The sequence below is a fragment of the Paramormyrops kingsleyae genome, chromosome 9, assembly GCF_048594095.1.
Source record: "Paramormyrops kingsleyae isolate MSU_618 chromosome 9, PKINGS_0.4, whole genome shotgun sequence".
Classification (NCBI taxonomy): Eukaryota; Metazoa; Chordata; class Actinopteri; order Osteoglossiformes; family Mormyridae; genus Paramormyrops; species Paramormyrops kingsleyae.
This window is the reverse complement of record NC_132805.1, coordinates 28,201,509-28,221,619: the sequence shown is the minus strand read 5'-3', so window position 1 is coordinate 28,221,619 and position 20,111 is coordinate 28,201,509. Positions and strand designations below refer to the sequence as shown.

General features: G+C 42.7%; 1 protein-coding gene across 2 annotated transcripts in view; it reads right to left on the bottom strand.

Annotated features, from left to right (window-relative positions):
* Positions 1-20,111, bottom strand: part of grb10b (growth factor receptor-bound protein 10b) — a 63,430-nt gene that overhangs the window by 19,285 nt on the left and 24,034 nt on the right. For both annotated transcript variants that reach the window (XM_023806242.2, XM_023806243.2), the window contains 2 exons: positions 9,655-9,844; positions 8,158-8,299 (listed from right to left, as the gene is read on the bottom strand). In XM_023806242.2, the coding sequence (XP_023662010.1) occupies positions 8,158-8,299; positions 9,655-9,844 (332 nt within the window). The remainder of the gene's footprint in view (positions 1-8,157; positions 8,300-9,654; positions 9,845-20,111) is intronic.

Genomic DNA, 20,111 nt, shown 5'->3' with positions numbered 1-20,111 from the left:
ATCATATACATAGATACATATATATTATATATATGATATATAATAAATGTATGTATACACACTGTATACCCCTCAGGTTTTTCCCACTTATTTCATAAACTGCAGATTTTCTTGTTAAGCATTGGGAAGTTGAGTGGACAACTATAAATGAAAATGTATCAGTGCATACCTGACATCCTATTATTGTGTGGTGATGGCATAGACAAATTCTAGGCTGTACTTTAACTTTAAATGCACTGTTTCATCCCTTTGGTTGTCACTTAATAGCTTGTTAAGTATTTAACACTTGTCTGGTGATTCACATTATAATTATATTAGGTGGCTTTTTGTAGGTCAGTAGTGAGACATTTTGTGTGTCTGAAACATTGATTATGGGTGGCAGATGTCAGATAACAGAAGAAATACAAGCAATTCTCACTCTGAGAGAAGGTTTTAGTTTCAGAGTGACAGCCAAGAAATTAAAAAATTTCGGCACAGTTGCTTATATCATCAAGAGACCCCAACAAACTGGATCTAACGTTGGAAATGCGCATAGAGTGACTGGAATTCTGAATCAGAAAGGCTACCATAGCATCCCGCAGCGACATGCCATTCCAGCAGGCAACAGACTCATCGGTCAGACATTCTTTACACACTATATATGACGCCAGATGCCTCCAAACTGCGTCACGGCTATTTGAAAAGGAAAGAAAGGGAAAGGAAGCTGATCCTCATGGCCTGGCCACCGCAGTCACCTGACCTGAACCCGATGGAGCTAGTCTGGTATGAACTGGACAGAGAGGTCAAGGTGAAGCAGCCAACTAATCCATCGCACCTGTGGACAAAGGTCCAGGAGCGCTGGAAGGAGCTGACAGAGCAGGACTGGATGTCCACGGAGACGGAATGCTGTATATTTGATCTGCTGTTAACTTCTAAAGGTTACTTTGACAAATCAAAGCCACAACATTTTCTTGCTCGTGACCATAGTGTAAATTTATTTGCTGGCAAAGAATACTGAGTGTATGGTTAGTAAATGTTAAGTGAGTAACATGCAAACGTAGAAAATCACAGCGTGCAAAAAATTTTGACTGGTAGTGCATGTATGTGACACATGCACAGACTGGGAAATCGACAGCACCAGCTGCTCTCGGCTGCATAAACTAACCAGCAAAAAAAAAAGGGGGGGGGGGGGGGGGGATGAGGAAACGATGAAGAAACTAACGAGGATATCTGCTTCCTTCTTAAATTAGCGGGTTAGCAAATTAGCAAAAGCAAAAACAAAAGGAAATCCCCAATCTCTACAGCAACAGCTTGCGGAAGGTCGCTCAAAATGTTTTATGGTTTAGTCACACCTCTGGACATAAAGCTTCTGCGTGAATCAGAGACAGAGCCCCAGAGATGCATCCACTGACAACATTACCGACGTGTTATTTTTAGTATGAAAAAGGTGTTCGAACCAACACCACACAGGAACATGAACTAGTGGTGGTGGCGTGATGGACACTATGGGGAGGGCAGGACATCTGGGAACGGTCTATGGAATGGACTTCGCTCTCTGATGTCTGTGAGGAGACGCCGATCTCCTTCCACACTGGCCGAAAGCTCTGTGAGCCGCGGGCGTGCACACACACACCCCCCCAGGCACTGCGCAGACACCGGCCACCGTGCGCCATTTTAACAGCACATCAATAATTCAAACAAGCTTTATTGACAGCACGTCGCCATTCAGTACCGCTGACAGCTGCCATGACTACACCACGGGTTCCAGCATTACCCCTAACAACAGTGGCAACAAATACTACACGCAACGATATGCCGCATTTTACTGCATATTCAGCATTCCTGAAAAGTTTATTCATGGCACTAATATTCCACTGTTACTCATGCCATTGTGATTCACAAAGGAGCATTTGGCACGAGTCCAAACGCTTCACTGAATGCTAAATATATCAATTTGGGGATGCAATCCGGGGCCCCACCTCACATCAGAGAATCCTACACCAACCGCGAGCCAGACAGCAGGTGATTTTTCATCTAGACTAACTTTCTAATGACTTTCGACCTCAATAAGGGCCAGAACAAAGCTATTTGCAGTACCTTACTTCACCAGGAGTAAACCATGAGGTAAGACACTATTAAATACATTAGTCATCTATACATTGCCGTTACTTCAAGAGCCGTGCCAGATTATGATCTCAGTGAAGCTTTTAATGGATTAAAAAAAACCTCAAGCGGGCAGCCCAGAGGACTCGCGGTCCCCCGGGTGGTACGAAAGATACGGAGATGGATCTACAAAAAAACAGGGGAGGTCAGGGCAAGGTGTGACATGGTAACGGGGATTCAATTACATCAGGCTGGACTGGCAGAGGATCAATGCAAATTTTAAATGGCAGGATTCATGCTGCTGGATAGGGGACCAGCCGGGATCAGGTCTGGAGCGGGATAACCGACGCCGGGGACGGCTATGTACACCACCCGCTTAGGGACCAGCCGGGATCAGGTCCGGATAGGGATAACCGACGCCGGGGTCGCTATATACACCACCCGCTTAAGGACCAGCCGGGATCAGGTCCGGAGCGGGATAACCATAGGGGCCACCAGGACGGGGGGGGGGGGGAGGCTGCACACGATCGACTCAGCGGAATGACGAGAAAAATCAGCATACGCATGGAATATGACGAAGGCCGCATGAGAGGCGCTCAGAAAGACTCACCCTGCACTCAGCACAGAGAGAAACGAGAAGCCGTCAGGAAACGCCTGCAGGTAGGAAAACTCTGTAAAAGGCAGATCCTGCAGAAGAAGGACGTCCAGCGAGTCCCAGCGAGATTTATACACATTCCTCCCTGAAAGGCAGTCAAGGTGTGTGTGTGTGTGTGTGTGTGTGTGTACGCACTGTGGCAAAAACAAGCTTCAGCATGGAACAATTAAAGAAATTTTACAATTATAGTTGAGTGATTAATGAGTGGACATGTCAGGTTAGCTCTTTAAAGCAGACAATTAACGAATAACATGTTGACATTTTTCCTTACTAGCAATTATGTATTTAGTAAGTAGATAATGACAGAAATTGCCCACATTTCGCTCCTAACTGATTGATAACGTTGTTAAGATTGAAATGTTACTGCTGACAACAGTTTGGGGGTGGGGGGGGCGGATATGGCTATGGCTATTGGAAGGGCTGGATAAACATGTACGCAAATTTCCACCATTTCAGAAGAGTCTACACAGGGCTTAAAACTCCACTCCTCATAATTTATCAGATTAAAAGTTGCACAGAAGAAAAAAAAAACCATATCAAATCATATCTAGACCTTCATCATGGTGGCTCCTTCAATTGGTCACATGTCCATGAGTCCTTAAGCAAGGCCCTTAACCACCAGCAGCCATGTGACCCCTTCAGCTATGGAGAGCAAGATGGGGTAGGCAAAGAGAAGCATTCCAATGTCCCTGTGCTTGTGCAAAATGGCAAATAAAGAGTGTTTGTTTGTTGTTTGTTAATGTTGTAGTTGTGTTGAGGGACACTGACTCGTGCCCATGAAAGTAAAGACCGAAGAGGAGGACAGGAGATGTACACATTTCTAAATTAGAACAGGTTGGTCTGTCTGTCTGTCTGTCCACCCATACATCCATCCATCCATCCATCCATCCATCCATCCATCATAAGGGAGTGACAGTTGTTAAATGTCGGTGTTAATCCAAAATGAGCATGACAGGGATGGGGACAAACGCAGAGTGAAAAGGCTGATGTCAGCAGTTAATTGTGCCTGCGCACCCTCATGAAGCCCCGGGCTTCCTGTAAGGTGACCTTCCAACGAGGGGTACAAGTGAGAGACCAGTCACTGATTCATGGTGAAATCCCACGCAAATCTGCAACATTTGGGTTCTCACTAAATGCCATGAAGTGTATGGCAGGAAAAAGTGGGTTTATAGTGTTATCTGAAGAAACCGATACATCACGCAGTCTGGATTCCCCAGTGCTTCCAGTCCCAAGTGCAACTGGCCAGCTGCTTGCTTTTGCAGCCTTTTCCTTTCCTCCCAGTTAGTGCCACATAAATTACAGCTCCTATTCTGATATGATTAAAGTAGGTCTACATATTTGAACTGTATCTTCATATATATACATCCATCCATCTTTTAGTCATTTATCCTCCTCAGGATCACAGGTGGGCCTGGAGCCTATCCCAGACAGCACGGGGGTAGGGGTTCCAGTCCATCACAGGACACAGTCATGTACTCATATGCCATGAGCAATTCAGAGATGCTAAATCAGCCCCCATGTCCTTCGACAGGAGGTGGTAATGGGAACTCCTGGAGGGAACCCCACGTGACACGGGGAGAACAAGCCAACTCCACAGACAGCGAGGGGGTGGAATTTAATCGCCATACCCTGGGGGTGAGTACACTGTGACTGGGTCACCCCGCCACTCATTATGTTCATATGTAAGGATATATCTTCGAATACATCCGTTCACAGATTTAAAACATGGCAGTCAGTTATATTCTTTGATTTCATTTTTCTCCATCACATCCTTTATTCCGGGGCTTTTTCTGCAGCATAGTCATGCTGTCTGGGTGGTGAGAAATGCAATCGCCTAACACAAGGCACGTCAAACATATTTACCTTTGAATTACCAACCGCGTAGCTGCATTAAATTACAGGGCAGAGGAGATCCTCTGATTATTTCCAGCGAGAGTGTTGGATTGAAAGGGCTGGGATGAAGGTAATAGCAAGCGACGTAATTTGATAAGAAATATTAAGTCATTAACGTAAACGCTTTCCACTGAAATCTTCGCCCTTCACACCGCAAGAGCATTATGTGGAAAAACACGGTCACTATTTTTCAAAAGGCACTGCATGGTCATGCCCAGCAAAAGCTGAACAGCACTTTCAGGAAGTCTATACATTCAGGACAGGAAGTGCATGTCGCAAGCCCACAGGACAAAGGCATGCTGGGAACTGAAGGCGTCGCCTCTACAAAAGGACAGTCCACCATCAGTCAGGTACCTCACGTCGCTATATTTTGCTGTTCTAAATACTTCACATTTAGTGTACCAGTACCACAAGTGCCAAACCAGCTGGAGTACTTCGATACTTTGGGGTGGGACTTGAAACTCTTTCTTTGTTGATTGGTTATGCAAAGAGCCTGCTGCTGAAACACGACACAAACTCCGCCTTGAGAACGGTTACGAACCCAGAAAACAATGATAAATGAAGTAAAAGTTTTCTGGCTGGAAAAACAGATACAACAAAAAGATCAGAATTACATGACAAGAAATTTTAAAAGTATTTTGTTTTAATATACTAGGACAGCAGGTATATAGCGTATATAGCATTGGTATTTTCTCAAAGCACCAAAAGTACAGTACCTCGTGAAATGGAAAAGCCCCCTTATGTAGCAGACATACAAATGTGGATAGCTTAGGGTCAGACAGCAGAGCCAGCCAATGTCCCGGGAGCACTGTGTTCATATGGCCTTTGTTCAAGGGCCCAATGGTGAGATAATTATTCTGTCAATCATGGGATTCAAGCCCACCACCTTCTGGGAATAGGCACAGGGCCCAAACCCACCGAGCTGTAGACCACCCCAGGGCTTCATGCAAGATCAAGTTTCACAGCTCAGGAAGCCATTCTTTTAATCTCAAACCAACAGTTTCATCACATTTAATTGCTTTAATTATCTTCAATTCCACCTGGACTGCCAACAGTGACATAGCATCTGAAGTTGTTTGTGTCTTCTGCATGGGCAGACTGCATATGGTGTGCAACTGCGGAGCGGAGAGCATGTCAATGTGCATAACATACAGGAACATCTGGGTTGTTCTGGTAAAAGCCGCTCATTTCAGGGAGGATGAAAGCACCGACAAAACACGGGCAGAGGCAAGTCACTGGGTTAATACTGAAGACACTGACGGGTAACTTCAATGCGTATAATGCGAGTCCTGATGTCACTGCGCGGCTCAACCCGCCTTTTCGCGCCTGCAGGCTGTCTGCAATCAGCATTCAACACATCAGCAGAAAGTTAGATCCAGCGCCATGGCACAGCAATAATCTCAGGGGTGGATCTTCTGTGGATCCTTATGGTGGAAAAACGAGGATTCGCTTGACTTACGCCACAAAAAAAAAAAAAATATATATATATATATATATCACCCGCCAAAACCCATATATGTTGGTGATAACAGGGGGGATAATTATAATTTGTTCAGAATGATCATTTCCTTGCGAAGGTTCCCCACCAGCAGAGGAAAAAATTATGACCTTTTAGGTTCTTGTAAACAATGTAAACATCAGAAAAGTGAAACACAATGAGAAAGTTATGCAGAGAGAGAAAGAGGTATTTTTGTCACTTCATTTCTCAATTCTTAATTTTGGTCAAATTTAAGATTAACACCCCCCCCCCCCCCACCCCCCACAAAGTCAAGTTCGGCCTTCAAGAGCAACCAGCTGGGGATCATAAATCACAGAGCTTCATGTCGATAGATGTCTTATGAACAAGGGGACTTCATGTCTTTATAAAGCATTTTTAAAGTGACATTTTTAAAAATAAAAAATAAAAACTCTCCCATTCTCCACTAAGTCCCCACCAGCCTTGAAACCCCATTCAGACAGACCCAGGTGGGTATGATTAAAAACGCCATCCTAGTACACTGAGCACATAGTTGCCATATGTCTAAATGGACTCATTATTACATACTTCTCCATGTGCTGCATCTCCGGGGATCGAATTAGCGTAAGGAGAATTAGCAAGACTTAGCACGATTCTGCTACCAACGGTCCAGGGCAAACACTGAAGCCTGCTGTAAACTAAAACATCCTGTGCATCCCAATTAGCATCTAGAGACAGAAATCTACACTATTGTAACTTAGAGGCCATTAAGAAAAGCTTGACTGGTTAAGATATGTATGTATGTATATATATATATATATGTATACATATATATATTCAGCAGCTGTTCATCCATATACCTAGCATTGTGTATATGTTTTGTTTTCTTTATATTTTTTGTTATATATTTATACAGTTTTAGAAATTGTTTTCTATTGTTTTTATTGTCGATATTGTTCCTATATTGTTATTTTTGCTGATCCTATGGATCCTGTTATACTGTCTTTTTTATTATTGCTGCTGTTTCGAAGGAATTTCCCCATTGTGGGATTAATTAAGTCAAACTAATGTAATCTAATCTAATATTGTAGCTGTTGCCAATACATGTCACCATTAAAGTATAGAAAGGGCTCTCATACTCCGATAGGGCATCAATCACTTGTGGGAGCTTTACCACAGGGAAGTGAGTGTCCCTGACGTGGCGTCAGAAGGGAAATCCACAAGATTAGGCGGGGAAGGAGAGACTGCGTTCCAGGGTTTGTTCTCACTGAAGTCACATGATGTGAGGAAGCGCCCAGCGTCCGTGAGAACTCCGGGTCCAGGGACACGGCAGAGGAAGGATGCGGACAGCCGACAGGAAGCCAGCATAAACAGGCAGCGGCAAGCGCGGGAAAACCAGCAGAGGAAAGACGGCCTTCCTGAGCACAGACGGCGTGTGTGTCTGTGTGCGCCGGGAGAATGAAGTAGGCGGGACAGAACCTTCACCTTGAAATGGAAGACTGCTTCTGAGACATTCCTGGTGGTACAGTGACTGAATCCGGGCTCTGGAGTGAGCGTCCTTGTCTCCGTACCATAACCGCTCTACACGAGACTCTCGGACTAACACTCACCCGCAGAATGGAGGCTTTCACCTCTAAACTGCATTCCTACAAGACGACTTTGATTCCCCACAGTTAGATAGCAAAGATTTTCTAAGGTGTAGCATCCTTTCAACTGCTTACCATGCAAACGCCTTCATCCTCCAGATTACTGCACTATTAACAGATGCATTAACGGTCATTAATGCACAACATGACACGGGAGCCATAACTGTGGGTAATACAGTCCCCGAGCACGGATGAGAACATTAGAGCACATTAGCCTTCGTTGCACCATTAGCCCATGACTCTAATGGGAACAGTGAGTGTGCGGCTGCCAGATTGGGGCTTGGCATTGATGCAACATCCACACCAGGTGCTGAGGGCAAGGGCCTCAACCCGGGACATCATTTTTAACGGCCATGTTCATGGGCAGCCCCATAACGCTTAGCGACACACGAGTCATTTCCAATCATGATTCCAATACAACTTACGTTGTTGCCAGACAGCTGACACTGAGGTAAGGAGCCAGGAGTGAGGACAGGGGATCCGGCAGGGCTGCACAGCTCAGGGAATGGGTTTGGGATGGCCGGCAGAGATGACGTGCGCAGCTGTTGCTCCGCTTCCTGAAGTCTCCTGTAGGGGGCAACAAAGCGAGTCATTGGAAGGCTTCACACAAATGCTCAGAATTTGTCTCTTCAAAAACAGCAGCCGACTTTCTGTCCGTGAACCGTCTGCGGGCAAAATTAAGTTAGAATACAAATACGGGGCCTCGCAGAAGTCATTAACAAGGAAGGATCTTGTTCAAAGATCGAACCCTCAAATTTAGATGATGATAGATAGATAGAGAGATTAGATAGAGAGATTAGATAGAGAGATAGATTAGATAGATAGATTAGATAGATAGATTAGATAGATTAGATAGATAGATTAGATAGAGAGATTAGATAGAGAGATTAGATAGAGAGATTAGATAGATTTGATAGAGAGATTAGATAGATTAGATAGATATATAGATAGATTAGATAGATAGATTAGATAGAGATTTGATAGATAGATAGATTAGATAGATAGATTAGATAGATTTGATAGATAGATAGATAGATAGATAGATAGATAGATAGATAGATAGATAGATAGATAAATGACGACAATAAAACCGCATGACACCAGCATAAAAAAGTGCGGCAATCATAAGCATATGCGTCTCCAGTCAGAGTTACTAACCTCAGATGCTGTTCGTGTTTCTCTGCACTCTCACTAACCCCGAAAGTAAATAAAAATTACTTTTGAAGAAGTCACAGCTAAGCTGGGGTGCGGGGGGGGGGAGCGGGGACTCTCAGAAAGCCGGCCTCGAATAATAACCTCCGAGCATAAACACCCCAACCCCCCCAGGGACGAGCCGACACCTAACGGTTCAGTCAGGGGGCGACGGCGTTCGCAATGTTCATCATAAGGTTCTCATTTAACAGTCGCTGTTACTCAATACTGTTACTTTGGATAAAGCTTTTTATATCCCACACGAACGTTTCCGTAAAAAAATTATCCATGCAAAGAAATATCTGCAGATCAGAGAAAGGCAAACTTGAGGATTCAGAAGACTGGCTTAGGCAATAATTACTCTTGTTTATAATTACTATGCTGGATAATTCGTATCTCAGCATGTACTAGAATATTTATATCTATACTAGAGGACATCAGAGATCAGTCCTGCAAGAACATGCTTTCAAGCATAAGAAAAAGTGCCGTCCTTGAACAACATCACATCATGTCCTGTGGGGACAGGAGGGATTCCATAACCCCAATAACAGGGACGCCAACAATGGACATGAACCCCATGGATCTCTCTGGGTCCTTTTGGGCTCGTCTGGGCGGCGCGTGAAGGGTGGCTGGGGGGGGGGTCGGGGTTGGCCAGGTAGCCGGTATCTCAGTTGGCTGCTGAACAAGCGCCACCTAGTGGCCAACAGGGGTTTCAGTTGTCAGCCACGCACCTCACAGCCATGATGTGCACGGGCTGGGAGCGCCGGACCCGGTGTCCAGGGGAGATGGACTGAAGTGTGCGATACAGCTGCCCATTGTGCGGCGGGGGGGCGGGGTCGACCACCACACTGCAGGGGGAGCTCAGGCTCTCGAAGGAGGAGTTCATGTCGTTCACCAGGGCCTCCAGGTCCACGTCATCCTCTGTGATGACAAAAACAAATAAACACGACAATGAAAGATCCCCAAAAAGCTGCCGAACATTAACAGTGTGTGGCCACAAGGGCTGAGATGCGCACTTAGCGTCACGAAATAATAATGAAGGCAGTTAAAGAAAAACATTAACAAACGTGAGTTCTGAAAAGATTCACTCCTGCTCTCTGTTAATAGACGCCGACGCATTTTTCCACACGGCACCTATAACGCCCCTGCAAATGATGAGATTATTGAAAACACACGGTCTAAAGCGACATTTTCCGTTCTGTGTTTTAATAGTTTCACCATGCGACAAAAGGTAGCTATTTAACAATGACATAAAACTCAGCCATGCTTAGATTTCGTTTTCCGTACAACGGCAGAATACCACTTCAAATCCGGAACCATTGCTAGATGAACAACATTAACGTCGGATAAGATACTATTTGTAACCTGAAGAGTGTGTTAAGAAGAGCATTGCTGAAAGAGGAATAAAAACAGAAAGAAAGGCTGAACGCGAACATGGCTGAATGATACACATCCCTAACTTCCAGAATGGCACGGGCCCATTTCGATCAGTCGACGAGCTGAGACGGGGTAACAGCATCACCCGGTTCCGAGTCCCGGAGCAGAACAGACCAGGCATCATTCCACCACTGGCCCGGACAGAGAAGGGTCTAGCTGCAGATGCCTGTAGAGTGGAGCTCCACCGGAAATACGTCACCTCCACAGGAAACACGTGGCCTCAACTCTGTGTCACAGTGAATAAACCCTAACCTTAACCCTAACCCTAACCCTAACCGGAGCTCCACTTTACGCCCTTAAAGATCACGCGTTTCCTGTGGAGGTGAAGTATTTCGGGTGGAGCTCCACTCTACAGGCGTCTGCAGCTAGATCCTCTTGCCCGGACATGTGGCCAGTGAATCTACTGGCTGTTGAACAAGTGCCACCTAGTGGCCAACTGGGGGCTCGACTGTCAGCCATGACACGTGTGCAAGTCAGCCTGTTCTGTTTGAGTTTTCCTAACTTCATACGGGGTCGTAAATAATCAGAAATGATTCATACGTGACATTAGCTCAGACGGCAGTGTCTGATGAAACAGCCAACACGGAGATCTTATTTATTTTTAAAATTGGTGTTATTAAGCAGCACAATAGTGTCACAATCTGCCTAAAGGGAGACTGGACTTTTGGGAAAGCCAAATTATTAAGATTTACAACCGCAGAATTCCATGTCGTTATGTAATCTTCTGATGGCCTAGAGCGGCCCACACATCTGCAGGCTGGAGCCAAAAGGTCATCCTAGGCTTTCACTGGTCTGCTCAAGTGGACAGCATGCATTTCTAGATCATTCCAAATACCTGGGACCAGTCCTGAGAACATAAAAAGACAGCCATCTTAAACCTGCCAGAGTCGTCTCACGCAGGACCCCCTCCCATCCGCAGTGGCTCTTTTGCGGACCCCACACAAACGCCCTTTGCCTTTGACCCACTGCAGCAAACTGGACTGGCCATTAAAAACACTGCAGTGTTATTATATCACTGTTTTACCACACTTGAAATTTGCAACAAAAAAACAAAAAGATAATGGCATGTCTAAATATTAGTTAGACAACAAGGGTCAGGGGTTCTCAAATATTTTGGTCAAAGGTATGCATCAGATTTTTGTTCAGAGGTCCAATTTGCAATTACAAAACAGCATTTCATGAATTTTAATGAATTAACAATAACAACACAGACATCAATGTATGACAAAAATGGGAACGTTAACACTTGCTGATTGTTTCAACTCTCTGTCATTTGAGGGGGGATTTGGTCGTTCTATTTTTGTACTTCAAACCACATTCAGCCTTTTTATGTTAACCATATTGATTTATAAGGTGCATTATCAGCTGCGTCCAGATTAACTTGCGGTTCAGTCCATATCTGGACCACAGTTCAGACAGCGGTTCATGAAGGCTACACTGTCTCAGTCTGAATCACCATTCCCCTTTGATCTCACAGCATCTTGTCTCCTTTGCTCTGGACCAGCAAAACTGCAAGACTTTGTATTCCAGTTCATGTAAACTAACAAATTCCTTCCGATCCGTCCAACATCAATTACAATCAGCCTCAGAGCCAAATGACTCCTTTAAAATGGTCCAAGACTGTCAATGAGGACTATTCACACCACACAAGGTCCTGTTTAGTTGAAGCTGTCAGTCTGCAGAGTTTGCTATTTAGCACATTTAATACTGTAATTTTAACAGGATCACAACTTGGCTTTGCCAAACTAATGTGATTATGACCTTTTCAGACCAGTGCCTGGCTAATTTCATTTTAGGTCATACTATCAAATGACCAATGTTCTGATTTTGAGACTGAAGGCTTTTGTGTTAAAAAGACCAAGGACAGCTTTGTTAGAACTAAACTATTGTAATGATGGTAATAATCACTCGCACATGGCTACTAATAAAACAGTAGGACCCCAATGACAGGCTCTCTTAAGGACAGACTAATTGTTTTACAGGTATTCCTTGTGCTTTAGTGTGACCTCCCATTGGAAATCTTGACAAGTACAGGCCTGTACACCTCCCTGGGCTCCTAAAGTTACAGAGGTATCCATAGCAACAGATCCAACAAGTGAACACAGAAACATTATGGCTAAGAGGGGTGACGTGCATTTTCGAGGGAAACAGTATGTGTCATACAGCACTGCAAAACATGTGACAGTACATTAAAAAGTCTGTAAATCACAAAGAGAACAGAAAGCAAATCCTCTAATTTGACATGAATTATAATGTATGTACATGTATATTGAACACAGTGAGGAAAGTAATGTAGACAATAATCAAAATTTATGTTCATGCACATTCCTGTGTAACTTCATCACAGACGTGGTTTGCAAGTCGGTCTGCGGTTTTACAGCAACAAGTTGCAGTTCACTAGTGCACCACTAGATGCTGTCAAATTGCAATTCACCAGTTCACCACTAGATGAAGGCAAAGACCGGTTTTGTTTTAAAAAAGTAATTAAAAGGAACCACTTCTCAGTGCTGCCAATCTTTAAAAATATCACAAAAGACGCACTCTTCTTAATACTTTGTATTTTTAAATGTATTTTATAAATAGACTTTGACACAATGTCACAATCTCTACAGGCATAATTATTGCTTTTCTGAATCTATCAATATAATGAACGACAACATTATAGAGTCCACGATGTCCACTGATATTACACTGTAGGCATCATAAATATCACTAATAAATCTTTCTCTGGGGCGTATATAAACAGTTTGTTTTGTTAGTCGAATCAGTCCTCGATTTTATATTAAAATGTATTTTTAATAAAGGTCATTAGTTATTCATTTTTAAATAATACTCAACAGACCATATGTAACGCAACCCGATTCTAATACAGGGATTTACTATATATATATATATATATATATATATTTATATCCAAATAAAATTCTCCAACTGCTTGTTACAGAAGCACAAATAAAATCGTCTCTGGTACAATAAATAAATGTCAGCTATTGATGCACTGCTTGGAATAAATATCGGTCATTTATATTTAGCCTTATCTACCCACAAGTAACACCAGCCGCGTGGTATCTTTCAGTGGACAAAAAGTGTGGCTCTGCTGTGAACTTGTGGCATATACAGTTTGAAGGCCAAAAGCCAAAACCGGACAGAGATTCCGGACTGCCCTGTCCAGCAGAAGAGTCAACTTTACCATGAACAGGTAAGACGCTCCGTCGGTCTAAGGGCAGAGACACAATTTATCATATAACATGATATCACCATCAGGGCAAAATCTGGGCCAGTGCTCCGTTTAGATGGACTCATTAAAAAATTCACGTGAAAGTGCAATACGTGAATTTTACTTTTATGAGGCTTGTGTACAGAAATAAAATTTTAAAATGCTGATTAAGATTAAAAAATACCCCTTCCCCCTTTCGAAACAAACCAAAGACATACATTCTATATTAAATGCCATCCTACCCAACTAAACCTAAATGCTAAAAATAAAGACGATTACATTTCTAGGTTGCTAAGTGGAAGCAGAGGTTTTCTGCGAAGCTGGATCACATTACAAAAACGGACCTTCAAGACAGAACAACACTTATTTACATTGTGATTTATTCACAGCGCGCTTCTCCGAGGTATCCAGTCATGTGACTGTGCTGTCACATGACATGACTCAGCTGACCTGGAGTACCGCGAAATTCATAATCTCAGGGTATCCGCGAGATACACTCCAGCTAAATCTACGCCATAACGCTCGGTCTCCTCGAAGTCCAACAGTTCGGTTGAACCAGTTTGACGCTTTACCAATTTTCAACATTCCTGGTAGTTTAAGTTCACAAAATATTAGCTGAAACGGTCAATGACTATATTTTTTACATGAAGAAGAAACAGGATTATTAACTTAACTGCGTCTTGCACAGCCAGGCCACCCGAGGTAAGCTACGTAAAAAGCTGCATACCACATAAACGGCAGAACGATTTTGGAAAAATGGGTTGGTGACATTTTATGAATGCGAAATATGTGTTGCATACACCGATTCCTAATAAAAGTACACTATTATAGAACTGCAAACATGCAATTCCATGCTGTAAACTGGCTCCGAAGCTACCCGCCATGTTGCGATGTTCTGAAGCGTCATGCAGTGGGCGTGCTCAGATGGTTAAAGGTGTGTTCACTCCAAATTCCAGCTGACCAATAGACGTGTAAGCTGCTAAGGCCCGCCCACCCGTTAAAACAGTGCCTAAAGTCAGAAACAAAAAAAAGCATTCCAAAAGAAAAAATATTCCAGAAGCAAAAAAAAAAAATCAAAAGCAAAGAAAAACATTCCAGAAGCAAAACAAATTAAAAAGATGGGAAAAATTATTTTATTCGACTTTTTCGATATTTGGAATACATATTTTCAGTCTGATACTTAATCATTTGCTTGCGGTTTTCAAAATTTTGATTAATACTTTTGGCACAAAATTAACTCCAAAGTTTTTCTCCTGACTCATCTTTGTTAAATATCTCAGAAACGCGCCAAACTATGTATGAGTGAGTCTGACATCAAGGACAAAAATTTGAGTGTATGCAGAGCTGATTGTTTAACATACAGCTCAGGAAAAAAAATAGGAGACCAAATAAAATGTTTAGTTTCACTCATTTCTCAATCTATGGGTATCCTTCTGTGTAAAATATAATTTTTTTTGTTAACTCCAGCCTGGCTCTTTCTTTCCCAGTAACAACAAGCTTCTTCCTTGCTTTGTGGGACTTCAATCCTGCTTCTGTTATGAATTGTCCTAGCAGTGCGCTTCACACCTGAACTTAATGTTTCCCATTCCTTCTGAAGGTCACTTGATGCCATCCTACAATTTATGAGAAACTGTCAGATAAGTTGACGGTCATCTCTGGCATTAGACAGTCAGTTCCACCCTTTACCTGACCAGTTTCTGGTTGTTCCTATGGTCTCCTCTTTCACAATGTTCTTGTGTACTGTGATCTTAGAGATTTTGAGCTTGGAAGCAACCTGCCGCTCAGTGTAGCCTTCTGCCAGCAAAACCAGGATTAAGCCAGGATTTAAAAATGCAGATTCTTAAAAATATGGAGTGGTCTCAGTTTTTCCAGAGCTGTATATTAGATAACATTGAAAAGGAACAATCATTAAAATTGCAAAGCTTGTCACCTTATTGATGATCTCAACTAGGCTAGTATGTGATACGGTAATATGGTATACCACGGTATTCAAGATCTTTTGGTGGTGGGGAGGGGAAGGGTTATTGGCAAATTGTAAATCGCCAAGATGTCAAAAATACCAAAACAGTGCTTTTGAAAATACTGTCAAAATACCATGGTGGTGAGTGGTGAACAATTTTTCTCCCACTGGCAACAGCATTACTTACAATTTGTTGCGACAGCAGCCCCTGGTGTATCACAAGGTCTAGTGAGTGCACAAAGCAGCCCAAACTAGTGACTCCCAAATCATCCACTGCTTTTTTCATATTACTCGCGCTGTCTTGCACAATTGTGTGCTCTTTGTCTAGTGGCATTTTCCACTAAATGCTACTCTCAAAACTCTGCATTTACAAAGACTGCAAATAACTGGGCTACTAGTTGTTGTTAAAAGTGTAAAATGCTTCCAGATCATCACCCTCATGATATTCTTATGCTCCTCCCGCTGCAAAGGGTATGCGCAAGACATCACCACAGCAAGCAGAAGTCACTGTGCTCACACCCGAGAGACAGAAAAACTGAGTGGCAGCGTTAGCATTCAGCTTGAATGCTGCAAAAACAAAAAACTCTAAAATCGGAAAGAACTGTTGTGTGGTGTACTGTACAAATCTGTTTAACATGAAATAGGAGCTATACTTTTACAGACTGCCGAAAACAAAATGGCTGATACCTGATCCATCTAATAGGTACGCTTCTCTAACCATGATATAATGTCTGTATGGTATGACGGGAATTAAAAATAAACTGAAATAATATAACAAGTATTGGGATACCTGGCCATTAGACCCACAAGAACTTTTATAACATCCCATTCTAAATCCATAGGCATCATTATGGAGTTGGTCCCCCCTATGCAGCTATAACAGCTGCCACTCTTCTGAGAAGGCAGATTTTCCAGAAGATTTCAGAGTGTCTGTGGAAAATGTTCTCTTTCCTTTTTCCCCATTCTGCATTTCTCTCTTAATGGTGTTTTATGCATCACAATACATCCATGGAAAGTGCTTTGGGATGAATCTGTTGTGAAAAGTGCTATATAAAAATAAATTGAATTGAAATTGAAAAATTTTCCTCATTCATCGAGAAGAGCATTTGTGTAGTCAGGCTTTGATGATGGACGTGAAGAGCTGAGCTCTCTTCAGAACGACCCATTCTTTCAAATGTTTGTAAACCTAACTGCATGGCTTGGTGCTGGATTTTATACTGTGGCAATGGATCTGAATGAAACACCTGAATTCAGTGATTATGAGGTGTGTCCCATTGCTTTTGTCCATATAGTGTACCACCCAAGTCTAATCTCAACCCAGCTATCGCAATCCTTGCGATGTGACCACTGTATATGTAAAAAAATATTGATATTAACATTACATCATGCAGGCCTAACATAAAGCACATCTAAAGGACTCAGCAAATTTATAAATTTACAAAAAAAAAAAAAATCCATAAACCTAGCCTATTCACAAAGTACATGCACAGTCCAAATGGGAGAGACTTCATCTATTTGCCTGGTCACAGTGCCATGCCTTACTCGCATACTCTACACGGGGGAATCAAAGTTGTCCTAAAAGATGATGAACAAATAAAAAGCCTAGCTAGGCCAGACCTAGCTGGGTTGGGTTGGGTTGGGGAGAGGGGGTGGCATAAGGTCTAAACAAGGCCACGTCGCTCAGACATGGCATGCCTGCCACCCTGTATCGATGTCAGCATTGGCAATAGAGACGCACGCAATACATTTACTTTTACAGTAATGGACGTACAAATCCCAAGGCCCCACCTGATTGCCATGGCGTTGTGTAAATTATCTGCTTGTCCTCCTTGGCAAACAGACGAGGGCTGGGGGAAGGCTGATTGAAAAAGGGTCAGGAAATAGAACAGATGCTGCTTTAACGTGAGCCGTACGCTCATAAACCTCTTTATGCAAAGCCATAAAAAAAGGCAGCAGCTCTCAATGCCCCAACTATAAATTTTGTACATTACCAGAAAAAAAAATTGAAGCCACGTAGGCAGATAGGGTCATTGCCCAATGGGACGCTACAGTGAGTGGGTGGGATACCTACAGGCCACGTGGACAGCTCTGCTTCTGGTTTAAGGTTCCTCTTGTACTGCCAGACTAACCACCTCACAATGATTTCATGACTGACAAATGTTTTTAAACACAGGAAACTTATCGATAAGCGTCTGGTATGGGTCGCTGGAGAGTCTGGCAGCGCCCGGTCAGGGAAAGGTTCTTGCGCAGCCAAAATCCCAGCACATCATCATAATCCTTTCGATTAACCTGAAGCAGCTACAGCGTTTAACCCGGTTCCCCCACAACCGCGACGAGGATCCCAGCGGCGCGGCTGGCAGAGGCACCTGCGGGAGTTCTGAAGGCTGTATCGCCACCCGCTGGGCTCACGGCGGATTACATCAGTCCAGATGTGGTGGGAACAGGACCCTTTTAACATCCACAAAAAGTGGTTTGCGTGCATAAGCTCCAGTGCTTGGCATTGCCATTCCTTAATTAAGAGAATCGTATAATTCCTTGATGAAATGCAATAACAGATACTTTCTTTGTAAATAAACATCTTATCAGATCTCTTTATAAAATATAAATATAAATGATATATTAAAAATGCAAAGCGGAGATGAATTTAAAAATCCTATTAATATAGGACTTTATTGGATAAGACTTAAGTACGATGAGTAAAATTAACATAAAGCATTTATATATAAAACAAACTGTAGAGAAAGAGAAATGAAGAATTAGTGAGACTGACATTAAATTCATGTTCTCGATACTATTAGGATTTACACATTTCAATAACAATCCCCAGAGCTACCTGCATTGTAAACTCAAAGTATTTTCAAAAAAAATGAGTGACTCTTCTTTTCTTCAAAATGACTAATGTAGAATGCAGGCTTTTGACACCAGGGACATTATCAAGTTGGAAAATACTGTAAGTTTGGCTTGAAACCAGGTAATTGTCTTTTGGTTCAGAAGTTTATCACTGAGTGAAGGTGTGTGTAAGATTCAAGAAAGCCCATTGTCAGAACATCGAACGACTTATTTACAAGCGAGAGAGTGGGGCAAGGCTAATGCTCCACAAAAGCCGTTCCAGACGTTTTGTTTAATCAGTAATGGAGACAAAGACGAGAAAGACCAGTGTGTTTGTCTGGCTCCATGTGGGTTCATTTCCAACAAAAGAATGGAGACGCTCATTGTACGTTAATTGGGTTTGTGTCTATTATGGGTGTTATGGCAAAACAGGCTATTTTTGAAGCTCATTCCCAGCTCAATGGGGCTTCAAATATTAAGCTAAAACACTTATTTTCTGAGAAAGCTGGGAGGAAAAAAAGTTAGCATACTCAGTGTATGACAATTTTTTTTGTAAATCGACTCCAAAAGCAGCACAGAAATATTAAACTATATCCTGCCAGTCGTTCTTTCCTCTCTGCACAGGAAGCAGTGATCAATCTAGCCTCCCTATTAATATGTAAAACTACATAAAAAAAAATATGCAAGTGCTAGAGAGGACAAATCAACCAATAGAGCACCCTGGAATTAAGGATCTTTCCAAATGGTAATGTGCAGCACACTAGTGGAAGGGAATAATCCCACAAACAAACACACCAACACAGATGGTCAATGAAGGAAGGGAAAGTCTGGGAAGTGTGTTAGTCTGTGATCTGCTCGCCACTGTTTACAGAGAATCACACCGCTGTATCAAAAATGGGCTCACTCACCCACTACACTTTTTTATATTCTTCAGGGACTCAGATTTCTGTACGGCTCTTATGTTATGCATTTTAAAAGACATATGTGTAGCTACCAGTTTGACAACGCTGACTGAGACGTCATAGAGAAACTTACGGTATTACCAAAGCTCTCATTCTAGGATAACTATCCCTGACTGACAACAACAAAAGACACAAATGTAAGATGGCAGTGCTGACCAACTAGGGAAGATCACAAAAGCCAAACATTTTCCCAATGAGTTCAAGCCAGTATAAACGAAGGTGGCAGCTATCGAGATAGCTGGAGGATTTCAATTCGGACTTAAAGGGTTTGTAGTATTTTTAAACTCTTCAGAGCAGAAACAGGGATGTGGTGTATGGAGCTGTGCAAAGGGATCCTCCGAAGAGAAAAACAAATTCCTTTCTTGGGCTTCGCACCTGCAAACACTTCATCATAACCAGGTCCCAAGGATGTCACCAACTCAGCTGCTGTCGAGCAGACACTGGAAGAGCAAGCTGTTGGACAAGCAACACGTGCAGCCTCTTCATCTGTTACGCGTGAACAGTGTCATCAGCATATCTAAAGATGTGAAGCATCGACACACAAGCTGCGCTGTCATTCCTGGAAATGACCCCTTCTATTTGATTTACCTAATATGGAACCGTCTCCATGCCAGGTCAAGTTAGGACATCCACCACGGTTCAGTTCTGCTGCTAATATATCAGATAAGCAAGAACTCCCCCACACAATGTATATGATCCATGAGGGTTCATCAACCTGAAGTTAGAATTATGGCACGCTTTTCAGTTCATATTTCAAAATAAATGTTTCTTGACTTTCAAGTG